At 35.3% G+C, this 23,546-nt stretch overlaps 2 protein-coding genes and 1 long non-coding RNA gene across 4 annotated transcripts; 2 read left to right on the top strand and 1 right to left on the bottom strand.

Annotated features, from left to right (window-relative positions):
• The first annotated feature begins 2,252 nt into the window (after positions 1-2,252).
• LOC145903665 (uncharacterized) lies at positions 2,253-3,351 on the top strand. Its single transcript, XR_014402672.1, has 4 exons — positions 2,253-2,324; positions 2,531-2,706; positions 2,811-2,879; positions 3,192-3,351. It is a non-coding gene; the product is annotated as an uncharacterized LOC145903665 (long non-coding RNA).
• A 2,160-nt stretch (positions 3,352-5,511) lies between these two features.
• On the top strand, positions 5,512-16,201 carry LOC145903645 (uncharacterized). 2 transcript variants are annotated; one of them, XM_082991752.1, is made up of 28 exons: positions 5,512-5,649; positions 5,769-5,959; positions 6,031-6,159; positions 6,461-6,610; positions 6,687-6,743; positions 6,806-6,986; positions 7,642-7,820; positions 8,037-8,108; positions 8,540-8,734; positions 8,949-9,026; positions 9,138-9,233; positions 9,335-9,438; positions 9,662-9,755; positions 10,234-10,302; positions 10,611-10,811; positions 11,032-11,100; positions 11,921-12,133; positions 12,216-12,284; positions 12,384-12,584; positions 12,872-12,940; positions 13,003-13,206; positions 13,398-13,457; positions 13,659-13,835; positions 13,971-14,045; positions 14,244-14,414; positions 14,487-14,549; positions 14,927-15,090; positions 15,399-16,201. In XM_082991752.1, exons 1-28 carry the CDS (start codon positions 5,625-5,627, stop codon positions 16,090-16,092), a joined length of 4,050 nt encoding a protein of 1,349 aa, XP_082847878.1. In that variant the 5' UTR covers positions 5,512-5,624; the 3' UTR covers positions 16,093-16,201. The 2 variants fall into 2 exon arrangements, with proteins under 2 accessions (XP_082847878.1, XP_082847876.1); XM_082991750.1 differs by having other exon boundaries at positions 14,927-15,099.
• A 1,079-nt stretch (positions 16,202-17,280) lies between these two features.
• Positions 17,281-18,524, bottom strand: LOC145903661 (uncharacterized). The gene is made up of 4 exons (XM_082991772.1): positions 18,437-18,524; positions 18,088-18,319; positions 17,831-18,021; positions 17,281-17,596 (listed from the first exon to the last, which is right to left on the bottom strand). The coding sequence occupies exons 1-4, from the start codon at positions 18,465-18,467 to the stop codon at positions 17,493-17,495; spliced, it is 558 nt and encodes a 185-aa protein (XP_082847898.1). The 5' UTR covers positions 18,468-18,524; the 3' UTR covers positions 17,281-17,492.
• Positions 18,525-23,546: the final 5,022 nt, after the last annotated feature.

Here is a 23,546-nt window from a genome sequence, read left to right as displayed (position 1 = left end):
GAAAGTCGGCAAGTATAGTTTTCTGTAGCAAGGTCTTAAAAACGAGAAATTTTAATATTTTGGGTGTGTTTTATGCTGTAAATACTATGCCAATCATCCGGTAAATTACGTGTATTATCCGATCCGGACCAGTCCGATCCGGGCACTGAAAATTTGTCGTTATCTGGCCCGGTCTGGGTACCCACAACCAGCGCAGCACATCAATTTGCCTTGAGCACAAGAAGTTTAGGATCCATTGTTCTAAAGCATTGCAACATCGACCGATTAACCAGCACCATTATTGTTGCGCGCATGACGTCACAATCAATTTGTCTCAATACTTTTAGAAATCCCATTTCTTTTAAAATTCGTAATGCAACCAGTTAAAATATTTATAAAACTATGTTTCGACAAAATAAATAAGAATCTATATAACATAAATACAGCCGACAGTAATATTTACTGATGATGTGTCAATAGTGTACACATTGTTATGTTTCGCCGATGTAGGTCAAGAGTTTGACTCAACAAGAAACTATTATCGGAACAAGTTTAACTCGGTGGTCGCACATTGGTGGCGCCTTATTAATATACTGATAAGAATTCTTTTCCATTGGACATTTTTGTACATTACTACGTCTTGTTGATAAAAACTTGGTAATAAAGGCAATTGTATAGAATATTTTATCAAATTAAATATTAAATTCAAAAGTGCTGACAAGGGCGTGAAATAAAAGAAAAATATAACTTCCTCTTTAATTCCGATTAAAAACTTATTGCTGCACCTATTACATATTTGGACAGGAAAACATCAATGTAAGTCCCGCAAGGTATTGGTTTCCACCTTGTTGCACGTAGATTGTGTAAAAAAAATGAGACGGCGTTTGGCCACAACAGGCAATGCGCCCGACCTATAACCAAGTAGAAAACTAGAACGAGACTCCTAGCCAGGATATCCTCGGACAACTTATACATTCCTTGCAATGTAAGGATTGAAATTGCAAAACTATAATGCGATTAGTATTTCTGACTACTACTCACGTCTCGAGCTTGTACGCGGTTGTTTACATCGGACTAGATGTTTAAACATCCTGCTAGTCAGGATTTACGCAGTCGTTTGAACTTTAAGTTTCATCCGTATTACCAGCTAACGTTTGTTTGTGATTAACATTTTCTACGAGACCCACAGTCGCGAAAAGGTTGCAAGGTTTCCTTCAGTGTTGCACCCGACATTGATTTCATCACAAAATTTTTACAAAAAAGTTTCTTGTTTACTTTTGATTAAAGTTTTGTAAATATCAAACTATAAGCTGTCAATCGTCATTAATAGGTTTTTGTTAGTTGCCATTTTAATAAATATAGAAATATCATCAATATTACGGGTATTCGTTTTTTCCATTATGATACACTCCACTTTACTAACAGTAATAAAGAAATAATCTATAAATGTTCTCAAATCAACATGTTGTTCGTAAACAAATTATTGTTTTTATTTCTGTGTTGTTGAACATACATATATATATATAACATTTTATATGTCAGCATTGCAATACACAGTGCATGTACTGCTTGCTGGTTTCCGGCAGAGTCGGGGTGGTCGAGCACAGACTACGCCTACTTTTAATAATCCGGTTATTCAACCAGTTCAACGGCATATTTTTCTGACTTTACGGTCTTTCTCGTTTACTGCCACTCCCCGATCGTGATGATAAGCGACCCCATCGAACACGTCCGGAAAGGGCACAAACTTATTAAATTTTGGCAGCACAGAATTAAGGAGTGCTACACCATATATTATGCATTTAGCCGTAAATGCTGTTTGCACTTAAACATAAACCCATAATCTGCGCAAATGCCAAAAAGTTATTACAATTGACTTACAATGCCAATATTAACACACAACAAAAACTAGCCATACCATGGTATTATTTTTTGACAAAAACGTTTTTTTCACTATTCCATTACTTAGAGTCCTGCAAATCATATTTCAAAACGTTGTGCTTCCATTTTGAAAGTTCTGTTTAAATAATTGCAAACCAAAACAGTGTTACATTTTTTGCTTTGTAATTGGGGTAGATTGGACAATTTTACCGAAATCACAACAACGTCTCAATTAACATAGATATTCGATCCAAGAACGACATTTTTTCAAGTTCAAATTCCATCGTGGTCGCTTAGCATAATCCAAAATAAACTCATCACGCAATCATGCAGCCGGCGATTCGTGGAAATCCACAAATTCCTGCCACGTGCGAACAATCGGCTCTATATAATGCGACGAGTATTACAGGACCAGTATCTCATCAGCATCTGACATCTTCGAAGATCTTTAACTACAAGTAAAGGTAATCTGCATAATTTTTGTGTGTGTGTGTATGTGTGTATAGTGCTGTCATTGCAAGTGGAACTATCTAATTTTTAGCTTTGTTAGTGGCATAGGTTAACATCGTTTTATAATTACGAAACATTGTTAAATACGTATATATATATATATATAGTGAACATCAACCTAAATTATTTTTCAAAAATTAAAGCTTTGCTTTTTTTGCAGAACTCATCCTCCCAACAATCAGCATGAACAGTCAAATCATTCTCATTTCTGTCGCCGTAGCTGTCTTTTGCGTTTTCACCACGATTCGTGCTGAATCGGAGGGTAGCGCAGAGACAATGTGCTACGAAGGGGACATGGAACCATACTCCATGGTGATGTGTGACTTTGCTACGGAGGTAAGAAACTAGCTTTTAATTTTGTAAATTACAAGGCATGCTGTGGATGCATTCGCATGTCTGTAAGTAAGAATTGTTAAAAATGTCTGTTTCTCTCGTTTTAGGTTTGCAAAAACCAAACAGATGCTGAGGGGGTTGTTACAAAGTCGTGCGTTGCTAAAGAAGATTGCATGGTTTGTGTTTTATTCTCGATCTCATAAATGTAAAATTGATAATTTCTTACTTTTAGTAAAATATATACATGTATAAAGATATTTTATTTTTTTACCAACATGTTTTTTTTTTTTTCCTGGGTTAATTAATATCCCAAAATTTCTGTAGAATCATGGTATAGGCTTATTCCAGCATCATTAATGGCAAGTTATATTGTTTTTCCAGTAGTCTTTGTTCTATAGTCAATAGGTTGATTGCAAACCTGCCTGTTAAATCGGACAAAAGGGGAAGAAATATCTTGGTCGGATTTAAGATGTACATTCTTTTTACAGGAAGGAATGTATTGCGAATGCTGTGCAACAAATTTGTGCAATTAAATCCTTCTGTCCATTCGGCCATCCAACGAACTGCTCCTCTCTACAAAAACTTGTTAACATTTCTTGTTGTTATACGTTTACTCATATAGCAATAAATTGCAAATAAAACCAACAACTGTGTGTTTCAAAAAAATGAGGGCAAACTTGAATTGCTTGATAGTCCAACACTTTTCCTGGATAACCAACCTCAAAATCATATGTCAGGCAAAATTGACTCTTCAACCTTACACTTTCAACTGCCGCGCAACAAATTCCAGACAATTATCACATAATAATAAGTGCGCTGTCATGTTTCGCGCTGGGGGGGAGTTCAAAATATTGTTTAAAACTTTAGTAATGTCCGAGTGAGACAATTTTAAGCATGTCGCAATATTGCACACACCAAATGGTCATTACATCATACATTTTGCAACAAACTTTTTTCTTTAAAAACTCGTTACTCTGTCGCTTCGCAACATGCTTTTAAATCGTTATTGTGGGCTGGTTGTGGTTACAAATACTGGCATGTAGTCTTTCATTACCCATTCTGTTCTACCCAATTTACTGGTACCACAACGGTCGGAGCGGTACACTGTCGGCGCGCCATCGCACAATTTGCCAAAGCAAATTAATCACAGTTCATTTTGAGATCATTAGGTTTGCAAGCATCCAAAGCAAATTAAGCTTGATTTTTCAGGTCTTTCTCCGTCTTGTCGGGGAAAGCTGGCTTTTCCAGCTTGTGGCTGCGGTGCCTTAGCTACAGTGCCTTGCATGGCTGCTATGCCTGTGAACCTAATGTTCTTAGTACATTACAACATTTCAGCTAAAATAATTTCAGTTTACTAGTTCCCAACGATGTGTCCAGCAGTGGGATTCAGCCGAGCGAACAGGTTCTTGGAATTAAATAACCCTACGCTTTAACAACCGTATATTCAAATCGTGGTTCAATTTGAATCCCACCCCTGGATGTGTAAATGTTTATATTGCCCTATTTTCTTGTTTTTTGTGTTAAATTATACCAAGTGTTGCAAAAAAGCACACCTGCCTAAACCAACCAATCGGCTTTTGATAGCCCAAGCATAAATAATCACATTTGTGCCTGACTATATTCTATTTTATTCTGCTATGACTATGAGACTCTACAAGCTATTCGCCGACTTGAAGAGTTAATCTATTGCATTTTACCAGGCCAAATCGTTACACAGCTAAACGCCCAGAAAAGCAAATCAGTATGTGACAGCAATTTTTTATTTAAATAGGGTGCGGTTCAAAACTTTTTTAAATCGCTAGACAATTTTTAATCTGTTGTCTTGATGTCTGGTTGCGAACAAATTCCATGTTAAATTAAGACTGGCCTCTTTTATGTTTTGGAAAACAAAAAGGTTAGAAAAGTGCTTGAATTTAACATTAATGTGAAAAGTTAGACTACAAATTCCATGTTAAATTAAGACTATAAACTGGGGATTCCCCAACGACAGTTGGTAGGGAGGGTACTTACGGACTTTTGTCATCTGTGCAGACTCCAAAAAAAAATTTCTTAAGACCGTTCCATATTATTGAACACAATTTCACAAAAGATATTTCACCTATACGTTCAAGCAAATTCTCACTACAAAGAAAACTTAACAAAAAGACACACTTATAGGGAGATATGTATTTCTGTGTTAATTCCAATACAGCGATCTAGCAGACAGTTCAGTTAGGTAGTAAAACAATACATTTCGCCTAAAAGACATCATCAGTTTGCACAACTGCCACAGGTGCAACAGAAACCTTTTAGGCAAAATATATTCTTCTTAATACCAAAACTCTGAGCTGTCTGCAAGATGGCTGTATTGGAATCAACATAGAATTACATGTCGTGATCCAGTGCGCGACCAACAGTCGGCCAGGAGGACCTTTTTGGTTCGAAATGATCCAAATCACTTTATTATTTTGCAAACACATAGGGAGATATGTAACATTACTAATTACACATATAAGACCTACTTTACGGGACCAATAATTTTATATAATCTCTGTATCTGTCAAGAATTGAGTGCTGTTCGAGATCACTTTTTCGGTCGTGACGTTACAACCAATTGGCACTATAAAGAACCCCCAGTAGCAATGTAGTTAGTAATGTTAAATATTTCCTTAGGTGTGCTTTTTTAATTTAATTTTCTTTGTTGTAAGAAGTTGCATGAATGTATAGGTGTAATATCCTTGTGAAATTGTATTCAATGATGTGGAACGGTTTTTTCAAAGTGTGCCAGGATGACAATAGCTTAGTGTTTCTTATTATATACGAAAGTAGAGTTTCCGCTCGATTGATTTAAAAGCGTCAACAAATTGGTTGCAAGAAAACACGTGCGGCGCTTTTTAAGTTATGGTCTTGCTCGCTTTTGTGACCAATTTCAACTAAAAGGCATGGGTAATACCGGATCTGGACAAAGTAAGCGTTTTAATTTTTTCTTGTGTGCATTTTGGCTGTAACAGTTAATGTAATGCAATTACACAAAATAGGACTTGGGTTTTGAAACTAATGTAGGCTATTTAAATTATTTTCTCAAGCAAATCAACTAGTCACGTTCTCGAAAAGTTCAGGAGAATACAGTCTGGATGTAAAAGGTGTAGAAGAACTGTTTACTCCACACAAAACCTTGCTTCAGGTCATCGCATTATGTGGTGTGCAAACAAGCGGAAAAACTCTTCTTTATCAGTTGTTTATTGAATACCTGGAATGCATAAAAAAGAGTGATAAAGTTAGTATAATGTATGTTACTTGTGTTGTGTGACATATAGTATTTACCGTTGTATCTGTCGCTTTACATAGGATCCAATTAATGTGCGTAATGCATTTGAGAAACAGCTTGCAGAAAATTTTGTGTTAAAAGATTTTGGGCAAACCAGTGGCATCTGTGTACAAAAAAAGCCCTTTGAACAAGATTCAACACAAGGCAGTGTAAGTTCTAGTAGCTGGTCAACTACTATTGACCATTATTAATTTTTTGGAACAATTGCATAGTTCTATTTAATGTTTTGTTGTTACAAAAACCTAGTCATTTTTTAAGATGTTTAAACATGTTTGTGTCTGTGTATGCACTGATTTGTGGCTGGGTCAAATATTCCCAAGTATAAACTACAAGTACTCTAAGATGCTTTGTTATATTATAGTTGCTCTATTGGCTACCACAAGAAAATATTTTTTCAACCTTTGTAAGTTTGAAATAAATCATTAGTTTTGTTTCACATTGTTTCTACAGATTTCCACATTCATAATAGACACAGAAGGCTTAACATGGGAGAACACTCAGTATTACAAAGATGTTCTTATCTTCTGTGCTGCCATGAGCAGCAATCTTCTATTTAATGTAAAGAAAACTCTTAATCAAGGAGATCTTTACCACCTAAAGGTAAGCAATAAATATTTGTGGCAGCAACTTCATAAACTATTATATGCCAAACTGATTACTTTCTGTTTACTAATAGGTTTTTGTTGAATATGGAAAAAAGTTAAGAAAGCATGGATTTACTACTGTGCTGCAAGTAAGATTATACCATTGGACCACACTATACTCGAATTAATTGTAAAACTTTTTTTATTGCAGAAACTTTGTTTTGTTATACATGATTGGCGTGGGCCAACACGTGATATAACAACTTTGCTTGAGGAAAATTCAACAGTTGATGATAACTTTACTTTACTTCAAACAGCATTCTCTCAATTGGATTGCTGGTTTTTGCCTCCATTGCATGCATCTGATGAAGATGGTGATAAAAGTTTGGGAGGTTAGTTTTTAGGTGTGTTGCTAGCAGCTGAGTTAAGAATTTAGATCAATAGTTCCAAGTTTGTACTTTGGAAAAAAATATAAAAATATTGAACTTTAAACAAATCTATAAAAAGAAAAAAAGTTTGGCTAGGCCATTAGGATTAGGAATATTTTCTTTGCAATGACAATGGACATATTTTTATCTAATACCTTCTCCCAATGCTGCAAACATGCTTCTGATTTCAAAACCATCTCTATTTTGAGTGTGCTGGGTCCAAACAACTTTGGCTAAAAAAAAGGTTTTTCATTTAAAAGTTTGTTCAGTATTCAGTGGTGCTATACCTTAGGGGTACAGCTAGTTATGCAAATAATACAATGTCATATGTATTAAAATTATTGTTGCTTGTTAATAGATTCTGGGAATCATTCCCCATTTTGTTGCAATTGGTCCTGACAATTTCCACCTTAAATGTATAGTTACACCACAATTACAGAAACAATAGTTTTCAGGCTAAAATCTGTAGTTCTAGGATGCTTTTTTTAAAGCGAAATATATTGTCTTGTATACAAATACTGAAAACTAATGTTTCTGTGATTGTTGTATTAAAATTATGCCACTATTCAGCTAAATTATGAGTGTTCTTAAAACACAAAAAACTTTTGTTTGTTTTAAGGATTAAGTGGCAAGTTTGTGAATAAATTTTGTCTTCATGCATGGGACTTGTTTACCAACAGTGAAGTGAAGAAAAGAAACTCTGTTATTGTTTCAAGTAACGAGTTGTGCAGAATTTCACAATACTGCATTAAATTGATCAACAATCATGCAATTGAAGGACCAAAAGCGTTGTTGAGGGTAGGCAATATTTTACCTGTGTTATTGTGCTCTTCATACACATTATTAATAATTGACAAATTCAGTCAAGTCTTAAATATACACTTTTTACTTTTTTGAAAAGATGTTAAACTTTTGTTACCAGGATAAATAAATCTAGACAAAGACATTTTTGGATATAGAAGAACAACCAAACTATATTACGAACACAAAATATAATTGTAGTGTTTTTTGCAGGAAAGTGCAATGGAGTATTTTAAGGAATTAATCACCAGCACACTTGCATCTTTCAAAGATAAGCTAACACAGGTATTTCTGCTACAAAAAGATGCAGACAAATATTTGGTGCTGTTTTTGGCAAAAATATGCTGGCTTGGTTTTTTTTTTACTGTATGTCATTTTGCCACATTCATTGTATTTAGCTAATTACCTCATTACCCATTCTGAACTTGTGTTGAGCCTTTATCATTGGTTACACAACATATTTTATGATTTAGTAAACAGGAATGGTACTTACATAACTAAACATATACTATCATAACTTTCTTCTCAAAAAGTGCAAACATGCATGTGCTGATTGTCCGTATAAACTAACAAAGTAACATTCCAGCCTGGATTATGTTCCATTGTTGTTTAGTAGTATAACTATTAAGTTCCACTTTATCCTTCATGATAATAGCCACTTGTAAAAGAATGTTTTACATAAAAGATGTCTGACCAATCAATCTATAATGTTGCAGATTGTTAACACTGTAAATGTGAACAGTGAATTTAAAGAATTATTTGATGCTGCAAAAGCAGAAGCATTTAGAGAAGTCAAAGCTTTTCCAAAAGAGTTCCACTGTTTAAGTTGGTACAAGACAGAGTCATTTAGAGCAGAAGGAACTTGCCTTGGGTGGAGGTTTGAATACAAAAGGCAATTTGATGAAAAAAAGGTAAAAGTTTTAACTAGAAATATATTTTTGCGCATTTGTGACCATAGGTGTGATTACAATTTCGGTAATGTGCTTTAATGGTAATATTGCCTGATATCATCCAGAGTACAGTTTGAATTAAAAAACTTAATCTTGTTTCCAGATTTTATTTATATATATTTTTATATACCGTATCACTATGTTCAAGTATAAATCCTGAGTGTTATTGTTACAGGATAAACTTCCAGCCAAACAGAAGAAGACAAACTCAAAGATTTCCCAGAAGCAAAAAATTAAAAGCAAGAAAACAAAGGTACATATCTTTTGAAGAGATTATGGTGATTGCAAACAGTGCATCTGTGCCATTTATGCACAGCAGTTTACTTTTTTACAAACAAGTTTTATAATTGATCAATTTCATCAGAAAGAAGAAAATACAAAGGCTGAAGAAAAGACCAAAGAAGATGTTTATCTGGTGGCTTTTGAGGCTGCTGCCGATGCACATAACGAATGTTTGGAGGTTTTAACCAACATTAACCAATTTACTTGATTAAAAAGTTTAAAATCAGTTATATGTGTTAACTTTGTAAGGTCAATATATGTATCATGATATATTTACAGGCTGGTGGTTCTTGGTTGGATGATGAACAATACATTTCAATTGTGGAGACTTCGGAAAAATTTGCCCTAGATATTTACACTGAATGTGTTCCAGAACAATTAAGGTACAGCGCAAGTAAATTTCTCTTATACTTGAGTGTTAGTCAGTGCTGGTCCTAGTTACATATTTGTGAAAGTTAACAAACTTTTTTTGAAGATTTCAGACTAAATGTAAGGATTTTGGAGTCACAGTAAATATATGTAGAACAAATTACTGAACTATTTTATTAGTTCAAGCAAGTATTTTCTGGTTATTCATTTACTTTATACATAAAAGGTTTTATTTAGGTCAGAAGTGCTTTTTGAAGAACACAAGGTGCTCTTAATGAACACAATTAAAGATGAATCCTCAAGAAGATGGGATAAAATAAATGCTTCAAAGGTGAAGAAATGCACATAGTGTTGTTATTTACAAATATTTTAGCTATACTTTAAATATAACAAAAAAATGATTAATGCTAGAAACTTATATTGGTAAGCTGCAGACAGGGTGTGTATACGCACTGTTTCGACCTGTGAGGTCTCATCAGTGCAGCTGTTGCAGTGGCACTGTGCTAGCTCTTACACTAGCCGACACACTAGATTTCACTTTGTGGTACCTGTCCGATCTGTTGGGTACCCTATACTGAGCTAGAAACTTTATTTCTAAATATTTGGTATTTTCTCCTTTATTTGGTTATTAACAAACCAATAGATATACACCCTTATATATATATATATACCCTAAGTAGTTATCCGCACACAACAGGCAAAATTATATCAAGACAACCAACCAAGTGTATAAACTACTTTCATTTCCCCTCGTGGTTTTCATTTTTTGTCTTACCTTTAGGTTTATTGTAACTGTTGTGTTTGTGCAGGACTTGTGGACAGAAAAGCTAACCAAGATTGCGTTTGATGCCACAGATGTCTATAATGACAGGATGATGGTAAAACTGTGTGTTTGTGTTTTTGAAAAGTTTTGCTTTTTACAAGTTGCAACATAATGTTGCCCAGACTACTGTAATATTCCAAGCTGGGTTGCCTTGTTTTAATCCATTTACGCCTCTTTATGAATTACAAAGGTGGTTTGTTTAGTAATTCACTGACAGATTACTCAAAATTAAACATAAACTAAACAAATTAAGGTAGGATTTCTATGTGTACTCCACCAATTAAAAAAAGTTTAGCTTGTTTGATGATATGCAAACCCATCATCCTCTGTATAAACATGTGTTAATTGTGAGCTTGTTTGTAGAAAGGTACAGCAAATTGGGTGAGCAATAAAACCTTTGAAGAACTGAATGAATCTGCCAAGAAGGTGGCACTTCGCTATTTCAAACAGCATGCAAGTGAAATTGGTGCAGATGAAGATATGTTTGACACCTTCGTGAAAAGGGTAAAAGATGGGTTTACCCTGTTCGACAGTGAATTGGAATCACGACGAATGAAAAATGAAGTATGGTTCATTGGTTTATGGTGTTTTAAATAAAATTGGCACAATATAAAATCTAAGAAAGTTACAATGTGTTGATGTGTATAAAAATATTCAGACATACTTACTAAAATGTATCATTTAAATTTATGCATCTTGTTACTACTCAATTTACTTAAAAATTAATTTTGTTTCCTTGTGAAGTAACTTCCAAATAAACAACACTACACTACTTTTTCTATAGGAAGAACTTCAACTTAAAGTTCAAAGAAAAGTTGCTGCATCATTTTCTGTCTATGAGCAGGAGATGGAGGTAGGAAGGAAAATATACTTAAAATGTGATCCATGATTAATATAAGGGTTATATGTAGGGATGTGACAAGGCGAACCCGAACCCGAATAGATTCGCCGAATATGAGCACAGATTTCAGATTCGTACGAACCCGAATATTGCGCAAGTTTCGTATGCGAATATTTATTAAAGCAGAATATAGTTGTGTGACACAACCGCCAAAGTTTTTGTCTTTTTCGCATGACCAATAACGGTAGCACACCGCTTATAACGCCACGAGAACTGGTGTAGTCGTTTTTGCTATTGGTTTATCACCACGATTGACGAAAATGCCGTTGCAATTGTAGCAAAATCCTGGTGGTCTAACATCGTATTGCAGTTCTGAGCGCTGCTAGTATAGCACGGGTTTTCGTCACCCAAATACAGAAGCGCATTTAAAAACAAAAGAACGGAAGTCCTGTGTGGTTCAAGATTATATTTGGTCAATCATGACATATCGGCTTTATTACGTTATGTCAATCAAAGTATCGTTTTTACTAAACACTAGCGGTACAGTATAGACTCGGTTGTTGGTTTCCAAAAGTTTATTAAACTTTGCAGAAAACAACTGTATGCAATTTTTTTGTGGTATGATATCAAAAGAATAGTTGGTGAAGCAACATACTTCACACTTACATACGAGTATATTCGGGTTCGCACGAATAATGTTTGTAATTATTTGGATTCGCACGAACCCGAATCTTTGTCCATTTGGCACATCCCTAGTTATATGTGTGTGTGTGTGTGTGTGTTTGCATATCTGTGGTATGACTTCCAACAACAGTTTTATGTTTTTCGAAAGACTCGCAGGTTGGAGTTGCCCAAAGATGCTACTTTGGCTCAATTTATTTCAACACACACCTACTCCTTAAAATTTGCCAAAGATCATTTTATGGGTAGCTGCTCATTGGAGCTCCGTAAATGGACTGGATATGTGAAGTATGAAAAAAAGCTGCTTGAAGCAATTGATGCAGAATACAAATTAAGAATGCATCGACATGAACAACAACACAAGGTAAACTTTTGCCCTAAGTTGTTTTATCCACAATTGCCTAGTTAAGTTGTTACACTTACCATGTGTGCCCTGTTTAATAAAGGAAAATTCCGCTGATGAAATCTACAAAATGGTCATTTCATCTGCACATTTATATGAAAAACACATGCAGGTATATTTATTTGCATGTAATTTGGATCAAAGAATAAAAAGCAAAAAGTGCAGTTTGTATGATTCAGATCAAGATGTGTTTTTTCTTTTTTTCTAAAAGACATATACTCCGTTTTGGAAAGCTGCTGACACCCTTAAAGAAGCTCATTTATCTGCCACAAGACATGCTGTGGAACACTTTAGACAAAGAGCAATCTTCTTCTTTCCTGGTGGTCCAAAGCTGGACGCCTATGTTTCCAATGTTCAATATAGCTGTGGACAATTGTTTAAAGATATTTTGGAAAAAAATATCAGTCATGAGGTGCTAAAGTGATTTATGAAACTCTGAGTGCATAAGGTGGCAACATGTCAGAGATCATTTAAAAAAAAAAAAACAATCAGCTAAAAAATTATTCAATAACAATTACCAACCTTAATGTCCTGGCACATTGTAATTAAATATTTTTATTGCAATTTAAGTTCCAAATTGTAACTTTCATTAGTGAAGCTTACTCGTAATATTTTACAAACCAAACATAATTTTTTTGTCAAGTTGTTATTTCTTGTCATCATTGAAACTAATTTAATCCTGTGCACTTTTATTAACAGTTGGAGTTGGATTGCAGCTTTGATGATCGAGTTCAAAATGCTATATTAGTTTACACAAGACTTATGAGGGTAAGTACAGAGGTAAATTAATCTGGTGTCAAATTAAGTAAAGACACATACCTTTTTCACAGGAAAGCAAAGTGGACGAAGAAAAGGATTTTTTGAAAGAACATACTCTAGCCCTTAAATCCACAAAAAAAGTATTTGAAGACAGTGTTGTGCCAGAAGAAAAAAAATGGAAAGGTTACAAAACGTATGAGAAAAAGTTGCTGGAATATATTTACATTCAAAGAGGCAAATTGTGGCTTCTTGCCAAGGAAGAAACAGTGGACAAGGTATGTCTCTACAGGTAGAATATGTTTGAAATCTATTAAATATTACTCATTTTTATCTTCCATAATTTTATCCTGATTTTTATTCTAACTTAAGATGCTTACTTTTAAATATTGACCAATTGCAAGTTTATTCAATTATTTTATCATTTTTAACTAGTAATATTATATATTTTAACTCTTCTATTTTGAAGAGTGAAGTTCAAAGGGCATTGAGCAGTGCTGTTGACAACTACATCGTTTCAATGAAGGAAAGATATTTTTTAAAATATTTTGTATTGTGTAGTTAAAAACTTTAAAGATGTTTAAAGTTAAAAACTTTAAAGATATTTTATTTGATACATGTTTTCAATAAAACTGTGTGAACGTTGCAAAGTTGCTACTGTCATTAAAAGTTGGTCAATGGAGGTAATGTGCAAAACTTTACTGTTGGGTATATTTTTTATGTGCAGGAAGCATTTAACAGTGATATGAAGTCTTTTGAAGAACAACACAAAACTTGTAGTTCTCAAGCCCAAACCACTTTGACTTCTTCACCCGTGTGGTCCAAATCAAATGGCCGTCCATCACTGGAGTTACAGTTCCATGAAAAAGTGGCCAAGGAAAAAGTTTTATTTAAATCACTGTTTCAAGTAAACATTTGTATTTATTTGATTGTTTCAAGTCACTTACTGATTTACAAAATATTATTATAAATAGATTAAAAATCTCTACCATGTGTCTTTTTTTAACCCTATGACAAGTTTTAAGCAAAAAAAATTTTTTAGTTGCAACAAAATGATGGCGAAAGAGGTTTTTACAACAAACTTGTGGAAAAGTACAAACATCATATGAGCTCCACGGTAAAATTTCAATATATCTTTAATCCATAAATGAATTTGCACGTTTCAGTTGCCTCATGTTTTATCCACATGGTTTTGTTTTATATTCCGGTTAAACTAAATTTATAAATTTGTTCAATAAATTGGCACAACACTTACTATTTGAAGACTTGTTTGAAGTACAATTGTTACAATATAAAGCTTTAGTTAATTTTTCAGCTTGAAAGACATACCTCTGCAACAGATAGTAGTATGCTATACTTGGAGTATATTGACCAACTAAAAGAGGATTACAACCTTTCTTTTGATGCTGCAGCAAAGTTTATTGAGGGCAATAACAGTCTGGAATTTTACAGAAATTCTTTTCAGAAATGTGACAACATTAGCCAAGTAATGCATTTCTCTTCTCATGTGTAATTGAATATAATGTATCTGGCATATAAAATTCCCCCTTTAATTTAGAAACTGTTGGCAGTAAAGTCCAAACTAGAGGAATGTGAAAACTTGCAAACTTACAAGATCGTGGTAAGTTGTCGCTTCAGATGCCAAATGAAAACATTCAGTTCTACCTTTGTTTCTTTCGACCAAGCACAAAAGTTTATTCAATTGTTCGCTCTAGTTATTTAAAAAATAGTATTTACATCTGCAGGCAACTGAAAGGTGTGGTCATTTTGTAACTTACCTCCAATAAAATGCCCCATAGAGTTTATTTTAAGAGGCTGTTCTAAAACTGTAAAGGAAACATTTATGTTAAACAGTTTTACTCTTTTAATATTTTTTTTCTGTTATTAATATTGTTGATTTAAAAATGTTAGCAGTTGTAATTTGTTGATAAAATAAAGCGTCTAAACTTTTTGGGCCCGGGAACCCTGTTTGTTTTTTGCTGATTTCACAATTTGTAGACTCCTGTTCCTTTCTACCTTCCAAATGAGCTTCTGGCATGTCGTGGAACAAGATTGGATACAGGTTTCTTCTCCTTCGTCAAGAGAGCTTGGAATAATATTCATGGTCATGTTGCTGTCAAATATTACAATCTAACTGGAAACCATGTATCAGACAATAAACAGTTGATTCTGTAAGTTATGGAAAGTGATTTTGTGTGTAGTAAGACTTCAACACTGGCGTTAAGATGTACCCTGATGATGTATATCTGTTGCAGATTCTTCGCTTAATTAGTGCATGATGATAACTAAAACCGGTGGCAAAATAAATTTGCCGAACTTGGTCTAGGTTGACCAGCAAAGCAAAATATCATAATAGACTTCTGTGATATCAAATATCAAAATATCATTTTAGTTTACAAATTTGTTTCACACTTTCCGTAAGTGAAAAGTATGTTTAAACTAAAACTTCTCTTTTGTGTAAAAATCACAGAATCATGCGTGGAATGGAGGAATTTTACCTGCGAAGTCACGAAAGTGTAATTCGAGTAGTGGGATACACCACGTGGGGAAGATCGTTGGGTGCAGTTGTTGAATATGTAAACTATATTGATTATTTCGGTTTGAAACCGCTTCTCCCCTATCCCTACTTCCAACCCCTTGTATGTGCGCGGCTTTGCCTTGACGTCGCATCCGCCTTCGCATTTTTACTTTTAAATCCGCAACTCGTCATCGGTGACATCACGGTCGATGACGTACTCGTGACGCGCGATTTCCGTTGCAAAGTGGGTGGTTTCAAATTTCGGAATATTATAAACGGCGACATAGATGCTGAACTTAAACGAGAAATTTATTGCGGCGTCAATGCATTGGGCACAATTATGTATGCTCTGGTTACTGCAGAATATGATGCAGAATACTTTGTAGAAAAACTTGAAAGTTTTTCCAGTGCTTGGAATGAAAGCTCTTGCGCTGTGGTGCTTGTTAACCAAATCAAACGTTGCATGTCTGATGCCAACATGACTGCGATGCAAGTGCGCAGAAAACTCGCCTCTTTACTGGAGTCTCGTGAAAATGTTTTACTGTTAAGTCAACAAAGGGGAGAGTTGACTGCTTTGTTAACCAAGGGTGATGAAAAATCTTCCACGCTTGTTACGAATCAGACCCCATTCAATGAGTGTTTGTAATCATCGTCGAACTTTGTGCAAATAATTAACGAATCGCAAACATTCTATTTTCACTTTTTTCGTGTTGTGATCTGAAAATTCCAATCTCTTAAAAATACAATAAATTTTTGGCCAATGTTTGTTGGATTACCTACAAAACACTTTTCGTGGTTTAATGGTTATCTTTACACATAGACATATCCCAATTTTTTTAAAGATTGTGATCGCCATTGTTCTCAAAAAAGCGCCAGACTGCATTTAGTGATAATCAAATCATGTTTATTTTGCATAAAAAGCAGCTACGCGTAAGAATAATATACAAAGAAATGAAATGGCATGGGCACCGATAAAACCATAAAGGTTTGATAAACTTTATTAATTCAAGTACTCTGCCTGTAGAAATCAAAAAAATAGATAACGTATCCGTATAATTGTTTGAATTGAGAAGTACATTAAAGAACTGTGATTGTTCTGTTTAGAATGGACAGGAAAGTTTAATATTGCTACACTGTTAGGATTAGCTTGTTGATTATTCGTATGGCTGTGTAAGGTACGGTTGAATGGGCGCACATGTGTGTGCTTTTGTCATGTCGAATTTTAGGGTGTTTGGGACAGTTTTAGTGGGGTTTTGGGCTATTTCAATCAGGTAGTTACTTGGTGGCGCGTGCTGGTGAAAATGGAGCACAAAATTCAGGCTGTATTTGTGGAAAAATGAATCGTTTAAGTGGCCAATAATTCGAGATATTAAATGCTTCTTTCAATGTAGCTTTCAAAATAACTGTATGAAACAAATCGTAGGCCTACATTGCATCTCGACACTATGGTAATTACACCTTTAAATGTGGATTCGGGTTGCTACAAATGCAACTTCAGCTGGTATTGTTACATTAAAAGATATATCTTCTGGCAAAAATTTATTGGCTTCCATTTCATGTGTTCAACTACAAGGCCATATAGTCCGTATAAGAAACAACTGATCAAGACCAAATAACGTTTTTAATTAATAATTTACGGAAAAATGATGCAAGAAATATTTGCCAAAATAACTATTAGCCTATAGGAGCTGGGCGGTGCAGAGAGGCGCTCTGTAGTTTGTTTAAACAGCGAACTTTTTGTCACAGACGCAAACATGGTAAATAGAGCCGACACTTTTGATGCTGTGAATTCAATTAATTAAATACTACACAGAAATAGGATATAAAAATGTACAGTAGTTTATCAGATCATAATGCAATAGCGGCAATTGCGACGCCGGTAAGCAGCTGCACATCAACGACTGCTAGACCGCAAAAATATCCATAAGACTAGAGTTTTTTCGATGAGCAAAAAATACCACCGGCAAAGTAAATGTGCTTTTATCATGCTGTCGATTCTAAGATATGTTTCATGAAAAATTAAGAAAAATTATTTGATAAATAAGTCTACGTAATCACACATTCGTCTCTACTTGATTCCTTCAGTGCAGCTTCTTCTGATGGGTTAAGTGAAAAATATTTGATGGATGTACGACGCTCGTCCCACCAACCTATTAATTAACAATCTCAAAATAGATTTTTTGTGTTTGAAGAAACCCGAAGGAAAACTGCTGTGTCTGTTCCTAATGTTTGCATAAACACTAATTTGAAGCAAAACCAATCTGCCTGTTATAGTTTAGCAGTCGGTCGCATTAATAAAACATAAATTTAGTGAGACATACCTAATTTGCGGAAATCATCTACAGTGAGTTAGTTAAACGGCACGATTTCTTTCCATTAATTACCAGGTAAAGATCCAGACCCACGGCGGCAAGTACAATGCTGGTAAGTTGTGTCTCCACGCACTCTGACATGGCAACCGGCATTGTTGGTTGTATTAGCACGTCGCAAATCATCTATGAAGTTTACTTGTACACTATCCAGTATTCCCATTAAGTTTAAAACTCGAAACACATACAACCGACGATTGTCAGAACTGTTTGGAGTAAATGCAAAATGTTAAATTAGATACCAATAAACAACAGGTTCATATGAGTCGTACCTTACTAACGAACCATCTCTCTTCCTCACAACGTCAATCTTCTCGATGTCAGATGCTTTCAGTTTTCTTGCGGCAATTTTAAGGATGGTCATATTTACGTCTTGGCCATCGCGAAAAGCGTGGGAGATCGAATCCTGGCTAAATTCGATTTCATCTGGCGAAAAACTCCTTATCATGGAATTGATCGCTGCAAGAACTCCCACTGCAGCAACTCCTGCCGCGACGCCCAGTGCTGTGATCATGGCATCACTGCTGTTATTCGATACTCTTATTCCTCTCCGTTTTAAAATAGATGGAGCAAAAGCTAAGCTACGCAAACAAGGGGAAGATAACACAACGTGGCGCTCACCTGCGTATCCTAGAAACCGACCACCACCCATGGATGCATGTCCAACATACTTTGACAATTCTCTTTGTTCAAAGCAATGGCAATGACGATAAGGTTCTTTGTCACCGCGAATGCTCACGTGACATCCCATATTTCCATTAGTCAGCATTATGCGTTGGTTGTGATCAGAAATAACAATCACTCCAACTGTTGCTATCTTGTCACAAACTTCCAGCACACGAAAAACATAGAGACGTCTGTTGTTTCTGCTAAAAATAGACAAAACACGCTTTCACCAAATATTAACAACTTCATGGCAAAGAGGAATCTGGCATGTCCTATAGGACTAATGTAAACAAAATGTCATCCAGCACAAATCGTTTTATAACACTGAAAGTTGAATTTTTTAATGCAGTTTTTGCAAAGTAACTGAGATATTTAAAGCATGTTCATTTATATTAATTGATGTTGTTGTGGCGATGTGATTTTTTTATGTTGCTCCACCTATTGCTAGTATTTTTGCAACACGCCATGAGTAATTCAATGAGAACCGTTTGAACAAATCGCGCTAAAGTGAATATTCACCTGTAGTAGTTCGAACCTTTTTCAAACACTTTTATCGGTTCAATATCTTCGACGTTCAAACTTCCTGTCCCAAGTTGATGGATTGTTTCCTCTATAGATTTTCCATCTTTAAAGTTGGAAGCGATGCTGTCTTGTGTGAAATGAATGTGCGTGGGATTCATTTCCCGAAACATAGTTGTCGTCAATTAGTTTAAGAATCTTTCCCACCAAAAATACTACATCAAGATAAAAACTGAAATATCAGTACTACATCAATACATCAAGATAATCAAGATAGTAATACATCAAGATAAAAAAGAGATAAAAACTGCGTTAATCATACATTTCTCAAACTGGGTACTAAGCCATCCATGATCAGTATCACCACACAAATGCGACACATAAATTCAGTTAACAGCATTTTTTGAATCATTCATAAGTATTAACACAGACAACGTTGTTTAAAGCTATAGCTAATTCCTATGACCAGACAAGTTTATTACCACTGCTGCTATTATGAAAATTAAATAATATGTGTTCATTCCGACATGCATCATTGCTCACCGTTGCGAATGCCTCTGAATATAAAATGCAGTTGGAATGTAAGTTTTCTATCAAGAGAATGCCAGTGAATTGCATTTCCGAAGAAATTGTTTTGCTGCCTGTTGTGAACATAAAAACATGCAGTCTTGGGCTATAAGTTTTTCCAACTAAAATATTGTTAAGGTCATACATTTTTTTCAAGTTACCTCCTAATTAAACGTACCCGCTATAAGTGCAAAGATCAACATGAAAGCAATTTCTAACTCATATTACTATTGCAGTCTGCAACACATGTGTGTACTGTAAATAACTCTAATTGTTTTAGAGATATTTAACAGTACCTCGATAGCGTGAACTGAGCGTCTCCGATTGTTAAGTCTGATTCTGCCTCGTCCTGTAAAGCAACCAGAATTCGGATAATTTCCGAATAATTATTGGAAACTGTCATCGGCTACATTATAACGGTACATTACAACTCTCCAATAGAATATTGATAGAGTAGAAGCGGATAAAGTGAACTAGACACGAACACAGTTTGGCACGGCACAGCACAGTCTGGCACACACCGCGTTTACACTACTGAAATAATCGAGCACGACTATAGGGATTTCCCTGTAATGATCACGAAACCGACTAGTGCAAGTGACAAGTTACGTTGATTATTGTTTAAGGTTGTCAGCCTTGCCTTGCATTTCTCAGCTCCGCCAGCGTTATTATAAGTACAAATGGAAGTTGTTGCTATTGGCTGTACATATTCTTCAACAAAAAGCATGTACTGTTTTACATAGTTAAGGCATGTACTGTTTTGCATAATTTTTTACGACGCAAGGTAACACTACAATATGCTGAACCAAACACCACAGATTATAAAAACAAAGATGGTATAATTGAAACAGGACAAAGGTTTTCCACAGCAGCATCCCGCTGAGACGCCGTTCCACACACCACTTTGTAATTCAGTTACGGCACCAATTCATACGCTTAAAAACAATCGCTCACATGTCAAACGCGGCCGCATCACACAACCACCACTAAAATAATATACGTCCTCTCCTTTTAAGCAGTCGCCTTGCACTCTCGCATCAATGTGTGCCGAAATGTGCCCAACTGTGCCCGAATTTATGCTCGTCGAGCAAAAGCGAGCACATCCTAGCACAGACCGGCACATCCCATCCCAGCACAACTCAGCACGCGCGCACAATAAAACAAACACGCAATCGTCTGTAGTGTAAACGGGCCTTTAGTTTCAGCAAAGCAGCGACAGGGGAATCCTATTGTACGCTGCAGTATTTACGCAGACCAAGTACAAACATTTATTTTGCTGTGGTGTTTTGGGATAGTACTGATATTTCTGTTGCTAAGAAATATACCAACATGTTTATTATGTCGAACTGATAGCGGATTGTAGCCGTTCTTCGTGGCAAAGGTTACGAAATCTTACATTTTCAAAATCTGAAATACCAAATACGAAACAGAAAAGATATTCATGGCCGTAGCAGTTTTTTTTTATTAACTATACTGGTTCCATCCATGCTGTTAACTGTGACTATCGGTTCAACTGCTATCAAGCAGAAGAACGGAAACAAATGGTCACTTAGTAAAATGTTGACTGTCTCTAACACGCTCCTCACCTTAGCAAAATAATTCAACAAAATTTTTACACATTTTTAGCGTTGGAGTAAAAAACTTAAGGAGTCCCACTATAATTGACAAAAGCATAAAATGGTTGATGCTGGTGTTTATCAATGAACTAATGTCGTGTATGTCGTACTCGGTCTTTTATGGTCGTACTCGGTCCAAGTCATCCACAGCTAACACCACTTTATAGTCGACTTTCCCAACGAATGCAATACAATGGATCAAGTTGGATACTGTCAAAATCTGTGCAAAATTGTGTTTGTTTGCAGTAACTTCAACAATTATCAACTATATTTCAAACTGTTTTGCCTCATCTTTCACAAGTTTTATAAACCCAAGTTTATCTGACATGTTTTTCCTTGTTCGGTTTAGAAGTATTCTTATTCGGACTGTTTGTGAGTTTAGGATTGGGTACAGTAATCTTAAACCAAAGGCAATTAAAGTTATGAGAGGAAACATGAAGTCCATCAACTTTTGCCATGCCTGTGTGCAAATATATGTAGCAATTGCTTTTATGATGAACCGCACATGAGAAATAGAACCTCAAGAGCAATACATGATTCAACCAAAATAGGGAGAACTGTGACAAAGACAATTGCAAAATGTTACCACCAGTATATCGGGTATTCCAAAAAGTAGAGGTAAAGTGTTCCTGGAAGTTTCTCCACAATCCTAAAATCAATCAAAATAAATTAAGTTTTCTTTTTGTAATTTGTCAGCCGTTTGTAGCTGGTATTTTTGTAAATTGATCTGATCTATTCGCTCTTCTGGTGAAAAATAAAGAAATAAACCTTTTTTAAAACTTAACAATTTTGGGATGCGAAATATGTACATGTAACGACACACATCTTGCAAAGTTTATTTGTGTTCAATTACAAACGATTCAATGCCCATATGGTGTTTCACGTACTATCATATTTCCATTGAGTTGCGTTTTCTACAAGGCAGTTAAACCACATAAGGGCTTGTTTGGGTCGCGCCCAAAAGTATTTACAGACCCCTGCTCTGGAGCAGTTGTTAAACTTTTTGCAGCAATCGGCCAAGATATGCAATAAGCTACTTTTTGCCCACCCTTAGGATACAACGTTTATTGAATGGTCACAAGGTTTATGCGAACTGTGGACCTGACTTATCAGAAAAGTAAGATGCTTCGCGGCCTACCAGAAAGAACTTCGCGGACTAAACTGTGTCGCGTCCCACTGGTTTGGAAGTACATACCGAGTCGATCATTTCTTTCATGCATACAAAACGTCAAATTAATTCATAAAAAATTTAACGACTTACCAAACCTATTCTTGGATTCCAATCTCCGATACACGATTGACCATCACTTAAAAGTTTTGTATGTCGACTGGTGAATAGGTTACATCAAACAACATCACTATTAAATTATTATTTGTTCTTATGTCAGCATAACCTTCTGATGTTCCATTAAGAGTTTCAATTGGTTGGTGTTTCATGTTAAACAAACATGCTTACTACCAGGATAAATTTTGTGTCGTAAAAAGTAATCCTCTAATAATGTAACCTGTGTGTCAAATCTGTTTGATTTGCCCACTTCTGTTATATGCTAAACTTGTATGTGTCATTGGTCAACTGTTGATGTAACGGAGTATGCTGGTTTCTAAAAGTTTAGTTATTACCCTGCAGTTACATATTCAGGTCTCATGTTTTTCTGTAAAAGTTACACTGCAGCAATTGCTAATACGGATAGAACATTTACGTCTGAAACAAAATAAACAATAATGACTATTGTTTTGAGCTCATCGCAACAGAAATTTCCTGGACTGGGATACATTGCTTGCTTACGTCAGTCGTTTTGTGATCTTGGATTACGATATAGGTCAGTGGTTCCCAACCTTTTTCAGCTCACAGCCAACTTTTATTGGCTACTTTTTTCACAAACCACATTGAGACATATCATATTTTATAGATTGGCCAACAGTAGCACATTTTCCACCTTTAGGATATAACGTTAATAATTGACAAGGTTCATACGAGCTGCGGACTTTGAATCTGACTTATCGGTAAGTGCTTGAGAAACAGTGGGCCATAATATTTGTTGAACTTGTATGACAAATAAAACCGATTAATATTTGACGAAATTGGATTAACTGAGTTTTACTGTAATGTTAACGATGTCAGGCGAAGTTAATGAATTTGCCCTGTTTACAAAAAAAATCTAATACTGAAGTTGGCTGTCTGCTTTTCCTCCAATAGCTCAGCTACACTTATGGTCACAGCCCACTGGTAGGAAAACATTGCTCCCAGATCAAATAACGTTTTTATTTCGTTGTTTACAGAGGAAGGCCTATACTTGCCAAAATAACTAACTTATTAACCAACGTAAGGAACTATATAGACGGAACGGGAGGGATTACTGTTA

Source organism: Ascidia mentula, chromosome 5, assembly GCF_947561715.1.
Source record: "Ascidia mentula chromosome 5, kaAscMent1.1, whole genome shotgun sequence".
In the NCBI taxonomy this organism is placed as follows: Eukaryota; Metazoa; Chordata; class Ascidiacea; order Phlebobranchia; family Ascidiidae; genus Ascidia; species Ascidia mentula.
Note: the sequence above shows the minus strand (reverse complement) of the source record. Positions and strands in the feature narration are given on the sequence as shown.